Source organism: Typopeltis vanoorti, chromosome 11 (assembly GCF_054136105.1).
Source record: "Typopeltis vanoorti isolate ZY-2024b chromosome 11, IOZ_Tvanoo_1.0, whole genome shotgun sequence".
Classification (NCBI taxonomy): Eukaryota; Metazoa; Arthropoda; class Arachnida; order Uropygi; family Thelyphonidae; genus Typopeltis; species Typopeltis vanoorti.
The window spans coordinates 103675357-103693746 of NC_143559.1; the positions used below are offsets into that span (position 1 = coordinate 103675357).

Genomic DNA, 18390 nt, shown 5'->3' on the forward strand with positions numbered 1-18390 from the left:
GATTTACTGTTTAAATGATATTAAATAATAATTATTTAAATAATTAATAATAATATAAATGAAAAGTGATTTATTTACTCATCTAGCATTCAAGGAGTGCTTGAGGAGAATAACTTCTTGTGTCTACATTGGGATTCTTATTTTTGTCTTTTCAGACAATTTCATCACAAATTTAGTCACTGTTATCTTCAAACTTTTTCAATCAACCTTTAAGATTTGTTCTTGTTTTTGCTTTTAAATTTTTTCCCCAAATCATATTTGCATATTTGTATCTACACTTCACTTCTGAGCACTATTCAATTTTATATTAAATTTCAGTACATGTTTTCTTTCAAAGAAATACTCATTTTATCTGCTCCGTGGCAGTCGCTTATTTCAAATCTTCTGTATACTCTTGTATTTTAGACTAATATGGAGTTATCACCATCAGCATTAATGTTTTCACAAGACTCTTGTGTTCTCCATGTAAATTTGTTTCTTTATTTTATTGTATGCTGTCTTTTATTTTTGTTTTATTGTATGCTGTATTGCATGTCATGGCACTAATGTGTAAAACAATGGTGATTTCAATATGTGTAATTTTGTTTGTTGCAGCATATGAGGAAAGTATGCACTTTGTAGAATGAGAGGTATATTGAAGAATTTATTTTATTTATTCGTATGGAGTTTCTTCCCTTTTTCTCCCCCGTCCCTATTGGGGCGAGTTGAGCCCCCTCATGGGGGGGGGTTACACACGGGGCTGGTTTGCCTGCTTGCAGGATGAAAAACATGAGATAAACTGCCAGAAAAAACCCTACTGCCTGCGTCCAAGACCGGCTAATTTGGCTATGGCTGTGGAAGATCCTCAAATTCCTCACGTCTTCGACAGGAATCGAACCTGGGACACTCCTTCCCCAGTCATATGGTTGCGAAGCGCATAGCCACTAGGCTAACCGCGTGGACTATTGAAGACTGAAACTAGAGTAAGAAGAATAAAACCAGTTAGTTGGAAATGTGATTGGCAAGGTTTGTTACAAGCAGTATGCATCACTGTAACAATGAAATGGTTGAAAATAAAGAGTGACCAGATGGTAATGGAAAAGATGTACACTTACATAGTTTTCAACAGAACAAAATGCAAGATTGAGTGGTTGGAAATACCTGGTGGATGATATAATACAGAAGTGAAAGGAGAGGAAGATGCAAGGGAAAAGAAAGCGTATGAAAGAGCAATAGCATGAGAATAAGGATTGAATTTTGTTTAATGATTCATTGATAAGAGGAGTGCTTGAGAAGAGTGTGACAATTGTGTTTTCCTTGTGCCAAGATTAAGGATGTTAGTAATTCTGTAAGATGCAGAGAGTAAAGATGAATGATCTTTATTTTGACTGATACAAAGAGTTGCTCATACCTGTGAAAAAGGATCTGTGTGATAGAGACAAGCTGAGACAGAGCTATGATTGCAACTGAGTCAGTGCACAGATTGTGCAGGATGAATCAGATGGAGTGAGTTTGGAAGGGAGGATTTACATAAAGTGGATGACTTGCATTTGAATGGATATGGGGGTCAGAATTTTGAGAAAGTGTTGTTGTTCAGTGAGAGTTTGAAAATGCAGAGTCAGGGTAAACTAGAATGTTTAGGGGAATGTAGATGAGCATGGATCCAGGCAATCTAGTGGTTAGTAAGTGGGAAAGTGAACACATGATGCTAAATGTAAAACCCCAGTTTCTTAACTTTAGTGGGCTAAGCAGCACAAGGTATAAGGGAAGTTGTGGGATGAAGATATTGCAGTTTGTGTGCTAATGCCAGAAGTATTTGGCATTAGTGAGACTTGGTTTACTGAGAATGATAGTCATAAGAATAGAATGCAAAGGATATATTATCTTCACAGAGGACAGAAGGAATAGGATGGGTGTTGTTCAGTTTTCAGTAGTGCCTAGGCATAATTTGGAGAGGAGTGATATTGGGGATTGCATGGGCAACTAAGAAAGCACTATTAGAATGTATACCAGGAGTCAGAAGGATAAATCAGATAGCAATTATATAGATGGATGAGTAGCAACATTAAGCAGGTGTTGCAGAAGAAGAAAAAATTTGTGGAGGAAATATAAAGAAAAAGATGATCAGCATGTTCATGAACAGTACAAGGCACAGGCAAGAAAGGTGACCTATATGGTAAGGAAGACCAAAGCTAATTATGAGAAAGCTAAATGATGAGGCCAAAAAAAAAAAAAAAAAAAAAAAAAAAAATCCTAGTTATTTTGCTATGTGAAAAGTAAAAGGATAATGACTATAGAAGGTTGACTTTAAAAAGTGCTGATGGTAGGGAGGTAACAGAAGCAAACCAAAGTAGTTGAGTTACTTAGTGATCATTTTGCAAGGATGTGCTATCTAGATTTTGCAGAAGATGCGACATTTAATGATGCAAGAATATTTCAGAATCGATGCTAACACAGCCATGGGATTAGATGGCATATCAGCCATGTATTATGAGAATGTGCAAGCAAATTATCATCTCTTCTGACTAATGCCTTAGTACTAGGAAGGTGCCAGTGGAGTGAAAGGAGGCAAAATAATCTCACTGCATAAATGAGGCTTCAAGATAGAAGTAGCAGATTATTGGCCAGTCAGCATCTCAAAATGGTAGTTAAGGTATTGGAGAAATTGATAAAAGACAGAATTCAATACTGGGTGGTTTAGGAATATGATATTTTAATGGTCAACATGTTTTTATGAAGGGTAGGTCTTCTCATAGTAATTTGCTTACTTTTTATAATAAAGTGACAATGGAGTTAGATAATGAAAATAGCAACTGAGTGATGCTACTAGACTTTGCAAAACCATTTGACAGGATTCCACTTCGAACTCCCCATAATTTGGAATGAATGGGGATGATATGAATCTGATTAGGATTAGAGGGTGGCTGATGGATAGATATCAAAGAGTAGTTTATTGGAGGAGTTGAGTCCTGCAGAAGGCAAGTAGTCGATGGGGTATCAGTATTTGATCCTCTGTTTAATTTGTGTATTAATGATAGAGGAAATGATCTGATGGGAAATATTCAGTTTGCTTATGATGCAAAATTGAAAAGAGTGATAGTAAATGAAGGTAATGAAGAGATCCTGCAAAATAACTGTAGTAGACTATCAAAATGGCAAAGATAAATGGCTGCATGTTTAATGTGTGTCATATATAATTTGATGCACTTTGGGAAGAAGAGATCACAAGCTGTCTACTATATTGATGGAACTGAACTGCACCAAACTAGTGAGATCAGACTTGAGGATGATTATGAGCAGGAAGTTTAATATCAGAGGGTATGTTGCAAAGGTAGCCAATACAGCACATCAAATTACATTGTTGTTGAAGAATACACAAGGATAGTGAAGTTATTTCCCATTTATAAGGCTATAAAGCCACATCTTTATTGCATGCAGGTCTAGATACCATGATGAAAGTGCTGGAGAGAATCCAGAGGCAAGTGACAAAGATTGTGGCCAGTCTATGGAATAGAATATGAGAATAGATTGCTCTTGTGGGCTTCAAAAACTAGCTGATAAGAAGAAAAGAGGAGTCATGATAGCTTTTAAGTTATTAAAGGGATTTTATAAGATTGACACTGAAAACTTTTTTTTCCAGTACATGGCAGGAAGGAAGAGAACAAGGGGGTCACCCATGGAAATTGTGTAAGTGTTTGGTTAGCATGGGTGTTAGGACTAATTTTTGGCTTGGAGGCTCATGAATGGGTTTGATAAGTTGCCAGAATGGTTGTGAATGTTTCATCATGAATTAGTTTGAGAGGTATGATACATTTTGTGTGAATAATGGATCTCCTGCAATAAGTCCTGACTCCTTAGAGATCCATATATAATAATTTATGGACATCTTTATGTTAGAGCATGGAGTTAATGACATTTCTTTCCTAAGCCACCAAGAAGCATCCTCTCCCACAAGAAATATGAATGACTGGCTGAGATGAGCAATGAAAGCAGATAAGGATAATCACTGCCAACGTGATTATACAGACTTGCCCCTTTACTTAAATAGCTCTGTACTTACCACCCTTGAATTATGAGTGTACTGACACACACACACACACACACACACACACACACACACACACACACACACACACACACACACACACACGCACGCGCGCGCGCGCACACCAGAGCCCTCCACAGGCTCTTTAACCACCTAACCAGCCATTATGGATAAAATACGCATCCTCATATGCTTCGTATCCATCATGTATTACAATTTTAATATGCACTTCACATCCATGATAACCTTGACGTCTATAGACGTCTTGGCTGGTAGCATGGTTAAAAAGGTTACCTGCTGTGGAAATTACGAGTAAACTTACACCATAAGTTTCAGACCTCCCTGTATATATGGGCTGCTTACAATCCACAAACACTTCCATTACACCCTATTGTGGATGGGCCAAAGTGCTAACCCAATATACTGCCAACACCTCTTCACACATTAAAAGCTCTATCTGCTTTGAACCTAACATATTAACATAATAGTCAGTTTTGATGTCTCCCCCCTCTATTCATTAGTGTTCTGTTGAAGGACACATTAGATCTTATCCAAGCACAGTTTTCTCCATTATATCTTAGCCTTGTTTTAGTTCACTATAAACTCAGGCTATTTGACTTGGCAAGGACAATTCTACAAACAGGAGACAGGCACAGGGTCTCTCCCCCCCTCCCCATAAAGTACTTCATAGAAAACCTTTGAAGATAGACTTAATCTCTTCCCACACAGACCTACAGTTTGGTTATGCTGTTGATGATGTTCTCCATTTGTTCACAAGACTGTAAGGCTCTTAACTAACCTTAAATAATAAGCACTCTAGAATTCAGTTTACCTTGGGAAAACAGAAAAAAGCAAACTTCCCTTCCTAGACACTTTGATTGTATGCTACTATGATGGATCCTGATCCTTTGCATTCTCAATTTACAGAAAATCCACACACACATTTATAACCCCCCCCCCCAAACAGTAAAATTATTAAAACCCTGTACAATAGGACAGAATTGAACCACCCTGATTATGCCTCGCCACTGAACTCAAACCCATTCACAACATCTTTTTAACCAATAGAAACAATCCCCACTAAATCTAAAGAATATTAAAACCACCTCCTGAACAGACTACACCAAATCTATTACTATCCCATATGTATGAGGCACATCTGAAAAACTAACAAAAATTCTAAAATGATACAACTTTCCAATACAAGCACTTACAGATCTCTCTCTCTCAACCGTGGCTAGTATTTTTATCCCCAAAGACTAGACATCTGTCAGGAGTCTCAGGTTCCAAGCAGTTGTAAGCTGTTCATTTATGGCAGAACAGCTGACATCAGAATTGCTGAACATAAGGCTACATCTGGTTCCACCACTACAGCCACTCAGGGCTTGCAGACGAAACCTTTTGATACCCACTGCAATATAAGATGAAAAAAAAAAAAAAGACACCTTGCTCCAGAGGAGCACATTTAAATATGAAAAACTTTTTTTTCTGGAATCTGCCTCAGGCCTTAAGGAACTACCTTGAACCTCAGTGAATTTTTTTTCTGTGAAACTCTCAAATCTGGAGCACTTAAAGCCAAGAGCACTCATCCTTGCCCACTAGGAGGTACTATTTAGAACTTTGGACTTGCCTTTGTTTCTTCTCTAATCATACCTTCCTTATGTAGTGTCTGAGCAGTTCAGCTTTGCCAAAATATTGGAAATATTAAGTTTTTTCAAATATATAGTAATGTTAATTTCTTTGAGTAATATTATGTTATGATAGCAAATATATCAGCATCTCTGCTGGCTTCATTGATAGAATTGGAGAATGAAAGGCATTCTGAATTGTAAATGTCGAAGACCACAAGAAAGATGTCCTCACTCTTTGGGCATTTGGATTGCAAATGATGAAGCATTTGGTTGAAAAGGTCAATCATCAGAATTAGAGTGATAGAGACAGCAAACGAATGTAACAGAATCAGGCAAGGAAATTTTGAGCTGCAGATCATGAAGAGAGGATTCGAGGTTTGTCATCCTTTGGTATCAGATGTCACTTCACCAATTGCACCCTTGTGATTGACGAAACTGTGCAAAGTGTAGTTAGGAAAGTTGAGGGGACGAATAGAAGTGGAGGCTACTAGTTGATTCTTTCAAGAATAGATCTGTGCTATAGATCTAAGTGGTAGTGTGCATTATTTAAATATGTTGATCCCATGACTTCTGAAGTAGATATGAATCCCTTATTGAAAGTTTTATTTTATTATTATGCATATGTACCAACTTAAAAAAAAATTCTTGCTGATAGTGTTGCCATCTATGGTCGAGGCTGAGAACTTTTCAGATCAGCCACTTCATGCTCCCAGCAAGCAAACTGATTGTGTTTCACTGGATTAAAGTATCTACTATGTTGAGGAGATTTAGATGGCATTTCCTCCAAAGCATACCTTACCACTAATAGGGTATGCTTTAAACAGTCCTGGCAATACTTGCCAGGGTTGCTTGAGCTCCATTTGTGAAAACAGGCCATGCCATCGGAAGGTAAAGCTGGCTTTGCTTGGAGAAGCTACAAGGCTGGTCTGAAAAGTTCTTGGCCTCGACCATAGATGGCAACACTGTCAGCAAGTTTTTTTTTTTTTTTTTTTTTTTAAGTTGGTGCATATGCATAAGCATCCATGTGAAATTGCAAGTCATTCTATCAAGTAGTTTGTTTTATGCACCTGTCTGTGTTGTCTGTATCCCTTGAAATAGATAAAATTGAGTATCGTGCGGTTATAAAATTCTTTGTAAAAGAAGGTTTAACTCCAAAAGAAATTCATTCGAAGTTCATGAAAGTTTATGGGCACTCTTCTCCTTCATTTTCGACAATTAAGAAATGGACTTCTGAGTTTAAACGTGACCGTACCAGCCTTGAAGATGATCCATGTGAAGGACATCCAAAAAATGTAACAACACCAGAAATCACTGATCAAGTGCACAATATGGTATTGGATGACTGGCGAGTCAAGGTGCGTGAAATTGCTGAGACTTTAGGCATTTCAGAAGAACGTGTAGGATATATTTTACATGAAGAATTGCAAATGAAAAAGCTTTGCGCAAGATGGGTGCTGCACTTGCTCACTGCAGATCAAAAACGCACTCTCATGGAAATCTCTGAACAGCAGCGCTTGGAGTGTTTTAACAAGAATAAAACTGATTTTGTGCATCTATTTATTACTGTGGATGAGACATGGATTCACCATACATGCCAGAATCACAAACAGCACTCAAAGCAGTAGATAGAAGCCAGTTGTTCAGTGCAAAAAGAAGACAAAGTCGTTTCCATCAGCAGGAAAGGTCATGGCATTGGTGTTTTTGGATGCTTAAAGGCATTTTGTTTATTAATTATCTTGAAAAGGGTAAAACAATAACCGGGGAATATTATTCTGATCTTTTAACCAGAGATGAAAAAATTCGTGAGAAAAGACCTGGTTTGCAGAAGGAAAAAATGATCTTTCATCAGGACAGTGCACCTGCCCTCAAAGGTGTTTTGGCAATGGGAAAATTAAGTGATCTGCACTATGAATTGTTGGAACATCCACCCTATTCTCCAGATTTGGCTCCCTCTGATTTCTATCTCTTCCCAAAACTAAAACTCTTCCTTGTTGGTCTTTGTTTTTCTTCGAATCAAGAGGTGATTGCAGCTGTAGAGGGGTATTTTTCAGATCTTACTGAGAACCACTACAGGGACGGGATAATGGTGCTGGAGCATCGCTGGAATAAATGTATTAGTCTTAAGGGAGATTATGTTGAAAAATAAAAATAATTTTGAAATTATAAAATCGTTTTTTCATTGTTAGGCTGAGAACTTTTCAGACCACTCTTGTATAAGTTGCAGGTTGCACTTGAATTGGGTGTCAGTATGTAATCTTGATTCCTGGAGGATGATTAGGGCATTCTAATCAGATTCACTTAGTTTTGCTTCAAAATAAAACATATCTTCAATTTGTTGAGTGTTGTTATTCAGAAATTTAAAGTTATTATAACCACAAACTGCATCACTGGATGCAGTTTGTGGTTATAATAACTTTATGTATGTACTGAATGTATTACTATATCATGTGTAGATATGTATCCCTCTCCCCCTCCCCTTTCTGTTTAGCAGATGAGCTATTTATGAGATTCTTATTCACTCTATGTATTAATGATCTTCAGAAATTAATCACTAATTTCTACATAGTGGAGCCTCTCTGAGTATCAACAATTTCCTTTGGTTGAAAAAAAAAAAACCCTACTTCCTGTGTAAAATGTGAAGAACCTTTATCAGGGCTTTCAGACTGAAGGTGAGTTAACCAGTTTTATGGAGGTGATAAGGTTTTTTCTCCTTGAAACTGGGTTTTTTATCCCATACAACATAGAGAGTAGGAAACATACAAATGCAACTATAATATTATTATTGTTACGTAACTCCTTCAGGGAGTCCAAAGGCTCATTGAGGGAGGACATCAACTCTACAACTGTCTCTACCCAATCCACTAATTACAACGAACTGCAACTACACCAATGCCATGTACCGCCCACCACCACTTCTACTACTAGTATTTTCACAGACAATCACAAACATCCATGCCCAAGGCAGGATTCAAACCTGCAGCATTTTGGCTGGAGAACAGATAGGATACAGATACTATAGAAATGGGATTTATCACCCTACAAGAGCATTAATTTAAGTTTCAAAGAAGCCAAATTACTTACCAATGGCAGGCCATTGAGCCTAACACAAAACAGAAGGTGGGATAGGATTTATTACAGGGCCAAATACAGTTCTTTAGGTTATAAATTTTTAACCACATTCTGTACCTTTTTAAATGTTTTCGAAAAATATTGGAGTATTATTGTAAATGCCATATGAATGCTAACAGCTTGATATTGAAGTTATAACAGCACTTTGCATCCTTGCATTTTTTCCCCTCAATCATAACATTAGTGGCTACCTGGTTCTCTTAGTATATTAGTCTGTATTAGTATATAATATAATATAATATATTAGCATATTCACACTGCAACCACAGTATGAATACACATTGCTATTGTAGAATGGATGAGAAATTGATCGTAATACATTTCCTGCAAGTTTTGATCAGAAAGAATAGGACTAGCTTTTGGATTGGCCTAGGTTATTATAGTAAACATAACAAGAATTGCTGAGCATAAATCCTATGGGCTTAATAGGCTAAGCTCAGATATACATTAATCATGACAACTGAAGTTTTAATATTAATTTTTTTAATTTAAACATCACCTTTTTCTACATATAACAGTTTGTTGAATGCAAATTAACTTCTTTTTTAACTGCTGCATCCTTTTTTAGACTAGACGAAGTGCAGAAAATGTGGAAGAGCTTCAGCAAAAGTTTTCAAAATTGACTGAAGATTCTCTTAATCAGACAGTAGAAATAAAATTGCAACTAACTGGGGTATGTTTTATTTTCTATATAGAAACTTTTATAGATAGTATCACTTCATATTTATAGGATAATTTTTAGAATTATCACCATCACTACAGCAAAAATTCTTTTTTCAGAGTTTGATCATTTAATAAGAATTAGGCAGTTTACTAGATAAAATATATATATACTTGTGTGTGTGTATATATATATATATATATATATATATATATATATATATTTTATATACAAGAAAATCCACAAACTAATCTTGTGATCAGAGACAGATTATGAAGAAAGTATTATATAGAGAATAAATCCAGTGTGTGTGCTTATGACCAAACTATAAATATTTGACAAAAATACACCTTTCCAAAGAAATTAAAATCAAAGATGAATTTTTAATGGAACTTGTGCCATTATAACATTATTATATATACACATCCACAAGAATATAGTAATTTTATTATTGCAAATATTTCAACCAGGAACTAACTGATCATCAGTGCATGCATCAGTAATCACAAGGTGAAGAGAAACCTATCCACCCTCTTGAGTAACAAAGCTAATAAACTCTGACTTGTAGTCTCTTCAGCAAAGGATAAGTAAATAAGATGTTAATCCTATTTACAGAGCTGAGCCATGTTCTGGTTGCCACTTAGTGTTGTGGTTGCCGCTTGGAAGCCAGTGGAAAAAATATGTAGAAAAAACTCAACAACTATCTCTAATCCAGAGTATTTTAATAATAAGGTGTTGACACCTTTTGGCAACTCTTATATCAAAAATATGAGTTTCAACCTTGGTATCAACTCTAGGTCTGGCTTCCACTTTTGACCTTTATTGATGAGACCTCAATAAAGGTCAAAACTGGTCTGGGTAGTGACCCTTCCCATAATACATAGCATTATACATGTCTGCAAGGATATGTGCTTTGCATTATGGGATACTAAGGCAAGTGATATGAAGTCCATACCACCTTTAAGAGTTGCCCCAGTCCTGAAAATACTTCAGGCACAAACTTGTTTGCTTATACTTGGATAAAGGATTAAACCAAATATATAATTTCTTGGTATCTTTAATTTATAGTATAACCAAGTGGGAAAAAACTTTCAACAACTTTGATTTTGTTTGAATGAATTCTGAATTTTGTAGATAATATATGGCTTTCTAAACCAGATTTCTTGGATTCTTTAGCTATAGACAGTGGTTATGAAACTTAACTGAACATTTTACAAATAAAGACATTTGAAATAAGCTTAAGTGATTCATATCTGGACATACCCTCACTTCTGAAGAAGCTTTTCATGAAAACATGATTTTGCTGGAGTGCCTAAAAGGAATTCCATATCTGGATTTCCTACATAACATTGAGAGAAACCTGTACACCCTCTTGAGTAATAATGCTAATAAACTCTGACTTGTAGTTCTCCTCGGTACTCTTCATAGCTAAACTTCCTTATTGAGATATAATCATTTCGCCATAACGAAAGCAGAAAAGGTAAAGCTGTAGTTATCATGGACACCATTGAGTACAACAACAAAAAAAAAAAAATTTCTTCTGTTACAAGATCAGTCCACTTACCAGGAGATTCCTCAGAACCCTACCAACAGCCATATGAACAAACTTAATTCCCTCCCCAGCAAAGTGATTAATTGGGATGAAAAAACTTATCAAAAAAATCGAAGATCCATTTTGGTAGGAATCCACATTTTTATGGGCTTCCAAATATGAGGTTATCACTAGATACCCTCATTTTTGGACTATGGGTCTAACTCAGACCCATAGTGAACTGCATAGATTCCCCTCACCTATTGCTTATCCAAAGTCCTAGCTCGTCTTTTAAGCTCCTGCATACTGGTCACACACAAACCTCCACGAAGAATTCATCAGATTCTTTGACAAAAATAAACTTAACCCTTCAACCCACAGACCTCATGATTAGCTTTGATATCCAGTCCTTATATACTAGTGTACCTCTGGCTGACCCTCTCCAACTGTTATCAGTTGAGTTTCCCTCAGATGTAGTTGAACTGTTAGACTGTCATGCACTCGGGCTATTTCATCTGCAGGAACCAATTGTACAAACAGATTGAAGGAACTGTTATTGGAAGCCCCTTTTTACCTCCACTTGCTCATTTCTGTTTAGAGCATCTTGAATTCCTTTTCTGTTCAATACAACCCCAACTTTCCTTTTGGATTCGATATGTAGGTGATGTGTTTACCATCTAGCCAGACTCTGAAGAATTTCTACTTGTCTTTTTAACCAAAATCAACAGCCTACACCAACACATCAACTTTATTATGGAAAAAGAAAAGGATGGACAATTAGCCTTCCTGGACATTTTCCTTTCCAGTACCCCTTCTGAAACACTTGCTACTTCTATTTACCATAAACCTACCTTCATAAGCCACTACATACAGCAAAATTCAATACATCATCTTTCTCAAAAATAGGCATCTGAAATCTTTGGTCAGTAGAACACATGTTATATACTCCATTTCCCAAGCTCTTAGACAAGAACTGAATACCATCCAGTGCATCTTATTACAGAATAGTGTCACTTCAAGGAAGTTTAAATGCATCTTACTCTTACAATCCCATCACCAAAAACTCTGAACCTGTATGGTAGGTCCCTATCTCACATATTGCAGGTATCTCTGAGACAATTACTAAGATCCTGAAAAGATATAATTTAGTTCCTTCTTTTTCCCTATCAACATCTCCTCTTGGTTACCATCCATAAAAGATACAGCTCTCCTTCTCCCCCCTCCCCTCCCAGTGTTTACCAAGTTCAGTGTGAGTGCCTCTGCTCGTACTTGGGACAATCAGGGTTTTCTGTTGAAAACTGACTACAAGAACACAAAACCTTATATTAACAACAACAAACCTGAAAAATTTGGCCTTGCTTAGCATGGAATGGACATAGACCACGATATCCTCTTTTTATATCAGTGCAGGTTTAGGTTTCAGTAGTTATTGAGTGCTGAAGCACTTTTACACCGCCCAAATTTAAATCGGAATGACTATCTCTCAACAAGATTTTGAAGAGTTTCATCCTCAAATGGCAAGCAATAATGTTTTCTCTCCCACCCTGTTTTAATTATCATTTTATTTTTAAATTTGATTTAATAATATAATTCCATTTTATTATGTAATTAAATTTAATTTTATTTCAAATTGCTTCATTCAAATTTGGACCTTAATTGTAATTTTATTTTATTGTAACCACCCACTAGGTGGTATCTGGCATGTTGCTGAGTCCTGTAAATAAAAATTAAAATTCTTTGTAGCTTCACCTTGTATTATGCTGATGCTCTGACGATGAATTAGTTTCTGGTTGAAATATTTGTAGCAATAAAATTACTATATTCTTGTGAATGTGTGTATAACGTTAAAAACAAAGTATATAGCTCAGTTGTACTCCCTGCAGTTCTCTATGGCAGAAACTGTCCATACAAAAGAACAATGATTAATAGGCTTTGAAAACAAGTTTTTGAAGAAAAATCAAACATGGGCTGAAATGAAAAACCAATGAGATAAGAAAAGAATTACACAACCATATTTCAATATCATCATCACGAACCATGGGCTCATTGCCTGTTTGTATTTGATGCCTCCTTCACTATCTTCTACCTTTCTTTGTCTAGTGCACAGTGTTGCAGTTTCTGTAAACTCATTCCACACCAGTCCTTTGTCATCTGTCCATTCTCTGTATGGTCTACCGCTTCTGTTAACACCATCTGCTATACCAAACATGAATGTCTTTATTTTCTGGTCCTCACTCATTCTGCAGATGTGTCTAAATAAATGTATCTTCCATAGTATACTCTTCTGCATTAGATTCTCCTTTGGTTGTATCTTCCAATAGAGCTCTTCATTTGTGATTTTCTGTACCCATCCTATTCTTAGAATCTTTCTGTAACAAGTTCTATCAAATACCAAAATTCTTTTTCTCGATTCCTTATTACCCACGTTTCAGATCCATACAGTACACTGCTAACGATGCATGTTTCCAGTACTCTTAGTTTTGCTTACAGGCTTTCCAGATGCTATCAATCGCCTTCAGATTTGTTATTCCCATTGCAATCCTGATCTTCATTTCTTTTTACAGTCCAAATCATATGTCATTTTATTTCCCAAATATGTGAATTGTTCTATATTTTCTGTATCAGTTCCATTCATTTATCTTTTGTTTCATGTTCTTCTCACCAAATACCATTATCTTTGTTTTTCCAAGTTCATAAAGTCCAAATCTCTTCCATTTCATTTAACAGTTTCAATGTTTCTTTTGTAGTTCTCTTTCATCTTCTTCAATAATAACAATGTTATCTACAAAATTCAGATTGTTAATTTTCATCTCATGTACTGATATTCCTTTTGTATCTTTCTTCATTTTATCCATTGCTCTTTCTAAATGTGCAATGAAAATGCTTGGTTTAGAACAAGCAGAGGTAGATGGGGGACTCAATATCACCATTTCCCCAAATCTTCGCTTATTTTAACTGCATTCTTATAAACATCTTTTAATATAGTTATTAGTTTTCTATCAATTCCATAGGATTCTAGCACGGCTGTCATCGTTTTCTGGTCGATACTGTCAATTGCCTTCTGAAAATAAACACAGCAAGTATATTCATTATTTAGATTATATTTGGTCATTCAAACATACAATTAACATGAAATATATATATTGATCTTTATGTGATCATGATTTATAAACATCTAATACCAACAATTATTAAAACAGTTAAGGAATTGAACAACGTAGTTAAGGATATAAATTAAATTATACTTTAATAAATATTTTCCGATATTTCGGCAACGTCACGTTGCCATCTTCTAAAGGAACTTACAAAAAAGTTATGTGCACGTAGGCACTACAACACAGAAACTGGGAATGAAGAGATGAAGCTATTGTTCTCCTAACAGTCCTGATGGTGCCCTCTAACGGGCTAAGTAGGTGTTCTTGGCCGTTGGGCTGAAGGTCTGCTGATGTAGGCCTCCCAAATTTGGGGCAGTCGCATACAACCAAATTTGTTGAGGTTTGGAGAATTTCTTAGGGCTGAGGCTGATTCTATAAATAGTCTTTCAAATTTCTATTTGCTACGGTGTATCACTGTAGCTTTCTTCCACCGTATTCTGTGGCGTGTATCCAGAGCATGGTCCGCAAGCCCAGAATGACTGTACTTGTGGAAACGGATGTAGCCCTTGTGTTCCGAAAGTCTGATATTCGCTGTCCTGCCTGTTTGGCCAAAGTAAGACAGTTTACAACTGCAAGGGACCTGGTATACACCAGGTAGGTCTAGGGGAAGTGGTTGGTCTTTAGTGGAGTGGATAAGGGATGCCAATTTTCTGTAAGGTTTGTAACAGGAGGTCAGGGCATGTTTTTTTAAGATTTTGGTAATCTTTTCCGAGGTGCCTCGCATGTAGGGAATGGTGATGGATTTAGAGTAATCCTTGTTGTGGAGGAGGGGGGGGGGAGGGATCTGTGGTTTGTAGGTTCTAATATTTTTTGGATTTTTTTTGGGTGGGGAGTAGCCATTGGCTGAGAAAGTGTTGAGGATGTGATTTAGTTCAGTGTTTAGGGCCAAGTCGTTTGAACAGATTAGTTTAGCCCTATTGTAGAGTGTTTTCATTACTACATATTGTTGTGAGGGGGGGGGAGATTGTTGGTGAATGTATCTGCCTGTATGGGTGAGTTTTCTGTAAACTGAGAAAACCAAGGTTCCATTAGGCTGGCGGGTGACTAGTGTGTCTAGGAAAGGGAGGCTGTTGTTTTCCTCTTTTTCTAGGGTGAATTTGATTCTGGGGTGTTGGTTATTTATTAAAGTATAATTTAATTTATATCCTTAGCTACGTTGTTCAATTCCTTAAGTGTTTTAATAATGCATAACCAACGTATAAGCCTGTCTACGAGAATCAACATCATCCACGGAGATACAATCGCACGGAAGGCCCGCCAATACGGTAAATTGAAATTGAAGCTGTCTAGACAATTAAATCGTCTAGCGCTCCTGAAACGCTGCCGGGATAATAAAGTAATCCCGAACTGTGTAAAATTCAAGCGCCGGTTTGTGTCACAAAAAGCTCTCCGAATATATAACAGCGCTAGCTATGTGTTGCTATGCGAACAAATCACTGCCACGTGGTCTCTCTTAGCGGACATTAACGAAGCTCTTCGTGCCGTCGAAGATGAGCTTTCGTGCACTTTAAACCACGAACTTTGGTCGATTTTACATGACGTCTCATGTACCACTGCCGAAAAAGAATTTAAAAAACTATGAGGCTGACAGATGAAAAAATTCGAAAAAATTGAAAAAGAACTCTACCGTCTTTCCAAAACCTGCTACCAACACCGTAATCAACCTTTCTTCAGTCACCGTGAAGCACTCAACGCGCTGTCACGTGGACACAACTTTGCCATTGCTCCCAATAAAATACCTAGTGAGGATATTATGATCCAGATCGAACGCGGAATCCGCCACCTTCCACATCAAGTCGCCAACAGTGTAAGACTGGATGTAGCCTGTGTCCTTTCCAAAGCAAGACCACCAAAAACCAACATATCCAACAACGAATATAAAGCTCTACAGGAAATGAAGAATAATAAAGAATTAGTTATCACCAAAGTGGATAAGGGAAATGCAGCTGTAGTACTTAACCAAAAGGACTACACAGGTAAGCTGAATGCTCTTCTATTAGATTGGGCCACTTGCCTCCCTATCAATTACAATCCCACCAACTCTCAAATTAGAAAACTTCACAGGCTTCTTAAGAGAGTCGCTTCTTGGCCTGTAGAAGTTACCAACAGATTAAAGCCGTTTAACTCTATACCCCTCCATATTTACGGACTCCCAAAAATACACAAAGAAAATGTGCCATTATGTCCCATAGTGGATAGCATTGATTCCCCCACATACAAATTAGCTAAACATTTGGCCAAAGAGCTCACACACTATACTGGCAACACACCATCACACATAAAAGAAACTCAGCCCATTTCAAAGCCAGCATAGAAAACCTTACACTCAAACATACTGACATGGTCAGCTTTGATGTCTCCTCTTTATTTACAAATGTCCCACTCAAGGAAACTTTAGAGCTAATCCAAGTTAAATTTTCTCCCAATATCTCACCCTTATTTCAATTCACAATGAACTCAGGCTATTTCGTTTGGCAGGGAAAATTCTACAAACAAATAGAGGGGACAGCCATGGGTTCACCACTCTCCCCACTCTTGGCTAATTTCTTTATGGAGACCTTTGAAGAAAAAGCCTTAGCCTCTGCCCCACAAAAACCAACCATATGGCTTCGCTACGTTGATGATGTGTTCGCTATTTGGCCACATGGCTCTGAAACACTTCTCTCCTTCTTAACACACTTAAACAACCAACACCCCAGAATCAAATTCACCCTGGAAAAAGAGGAAAACAACAGCCTCCCTTTCCTAGACACACTAATCACCCGCCAGCCTAATGGAACCTTGGTTTTCTCAGTTTACAGAAAACCCACCCATACAGGAAGAAACATTCACCAACAATATGGAGTAGTGAAAACACTATACAACAGGGCTAAACTAATCTGTTCAAACAACTTGGCCCTAAACACTGAACTAAATCGCATCCTCAACACTTTCTCAGCCAATGGCTACCCCCCCCCCCCAAAAAATCCAAAAAATATTAGAACCTACAAACCACAGACCCCCCCCCCCCCCCTCCACAACAAGGATTACTCTAAATCCATCACCATTCCCTACATCCGAGGCACCTCGGAAAAGATTACCAAAATCTTAAAAAAACATGACCTGAACTCCTGTTACAAACCTTACAGAAAATTGGCATCCCTTATCTGCTCCACTAAAGACCAACCACTTCCCCTAGACCTACCTGGTGTATACGAGGTCCCTTGCAGTTGTAAACTGTCTTGCTTTGGCCAAACAGGCAGGACAGCGAATATCAGAATTTCGGAACACAAGGGCTACATCCGTTTCCACAAGTACAGTCATTCTGGGCTTGCGGACCATGCTCTGGATACACGCCACAGAAGACGGTGGAAGAAAGCTACAGTGATACACCGTAGCAAATAGAAATTTGAAAGACTATTTATAGAATCAGCCTCAGCCCTAAGACATTCTCCAAACCTCAACAAATTTGGTTGTATGCGACTGCCCCAAATTTGGGAGGCCTACATCAGCAGACCTTCAGCCTAACGGCCAAGAACACCTACTTAGCTCGCTAGAGGGCACCATCAGGACTGTTAGGAGAACAATAGCTTCATTCCCAGTTTCTGTGTTGTAGTGCCTACATGCATGTAACTTTTTTGTAAGTTCCTTTAGAAGATGGCAACGTGACGTTGCCGAAATATCGGAAAATATTTATTAAAATATAATTTAATTTATATCCTTAACTACGCTGTTTTAATAATGCATAACCAACGTATAAGCCTGTCTACGAGAACTAATACCAACAAGTTTCGCTGACGGGGCTGTCCGGCTTCTTCAGGGCTTATAACGATAAGAGAAAAAACTCAAAATGGCTAGTAGAGAGAAAATGGAGTAACACTATCATATAAATTAAACATTAAAACAGAACACATAACATTACATGCATGGAGCGAGTTGTATTAGTCACTGATATGAGCGAAATTGAATTCTGGCAAACTGAGTGATCTTATTAAGTTTTTCCATATGTCAGCTATTATCATTCCCTGGTTTCTGTTAAGATTTTCTCCAGAACGGAGGACTACAATGGCTTCTTTGAAATTTCTATAACGGAAATCTTGTTCTAGGTAAGGCATGGAGCTGCTATCCCAAACAACAGTATAGTTAGTAATCGTGAAACGATGGGCTAGACCCGAGTTGTCTGTTCTGTTATTATTAACATCTATATGTTTTTTGGATTTCGAGGCTTCTCGATGTCTGTCCTATATAGTTTAGACCACAAGCACATGGGATGTCATACG

General features: G+C 37.3%; 1 protein-coding gene across 1 annotated transcript in view; it reads left to right on the plus strand.

The window, feature by feature from the left end:
- The window catches only part of LOC150101893 (citron Rho-interacting kinase-like), a 594274-nt gene that overhangs the window by 93816 nt on the left and 482068 nt on the right, over positions 1-18390 (plus strand). The window contains exon 12 of the mRNA XM_090400165.1: positions 9353-9457. Coding sequence (XP_090256291.1) covers positions 9353-9457 — 105 coding nt within the window. The remainder of the gene's footprint in view (positions 1-9352; positions 9458-18390) is intronic.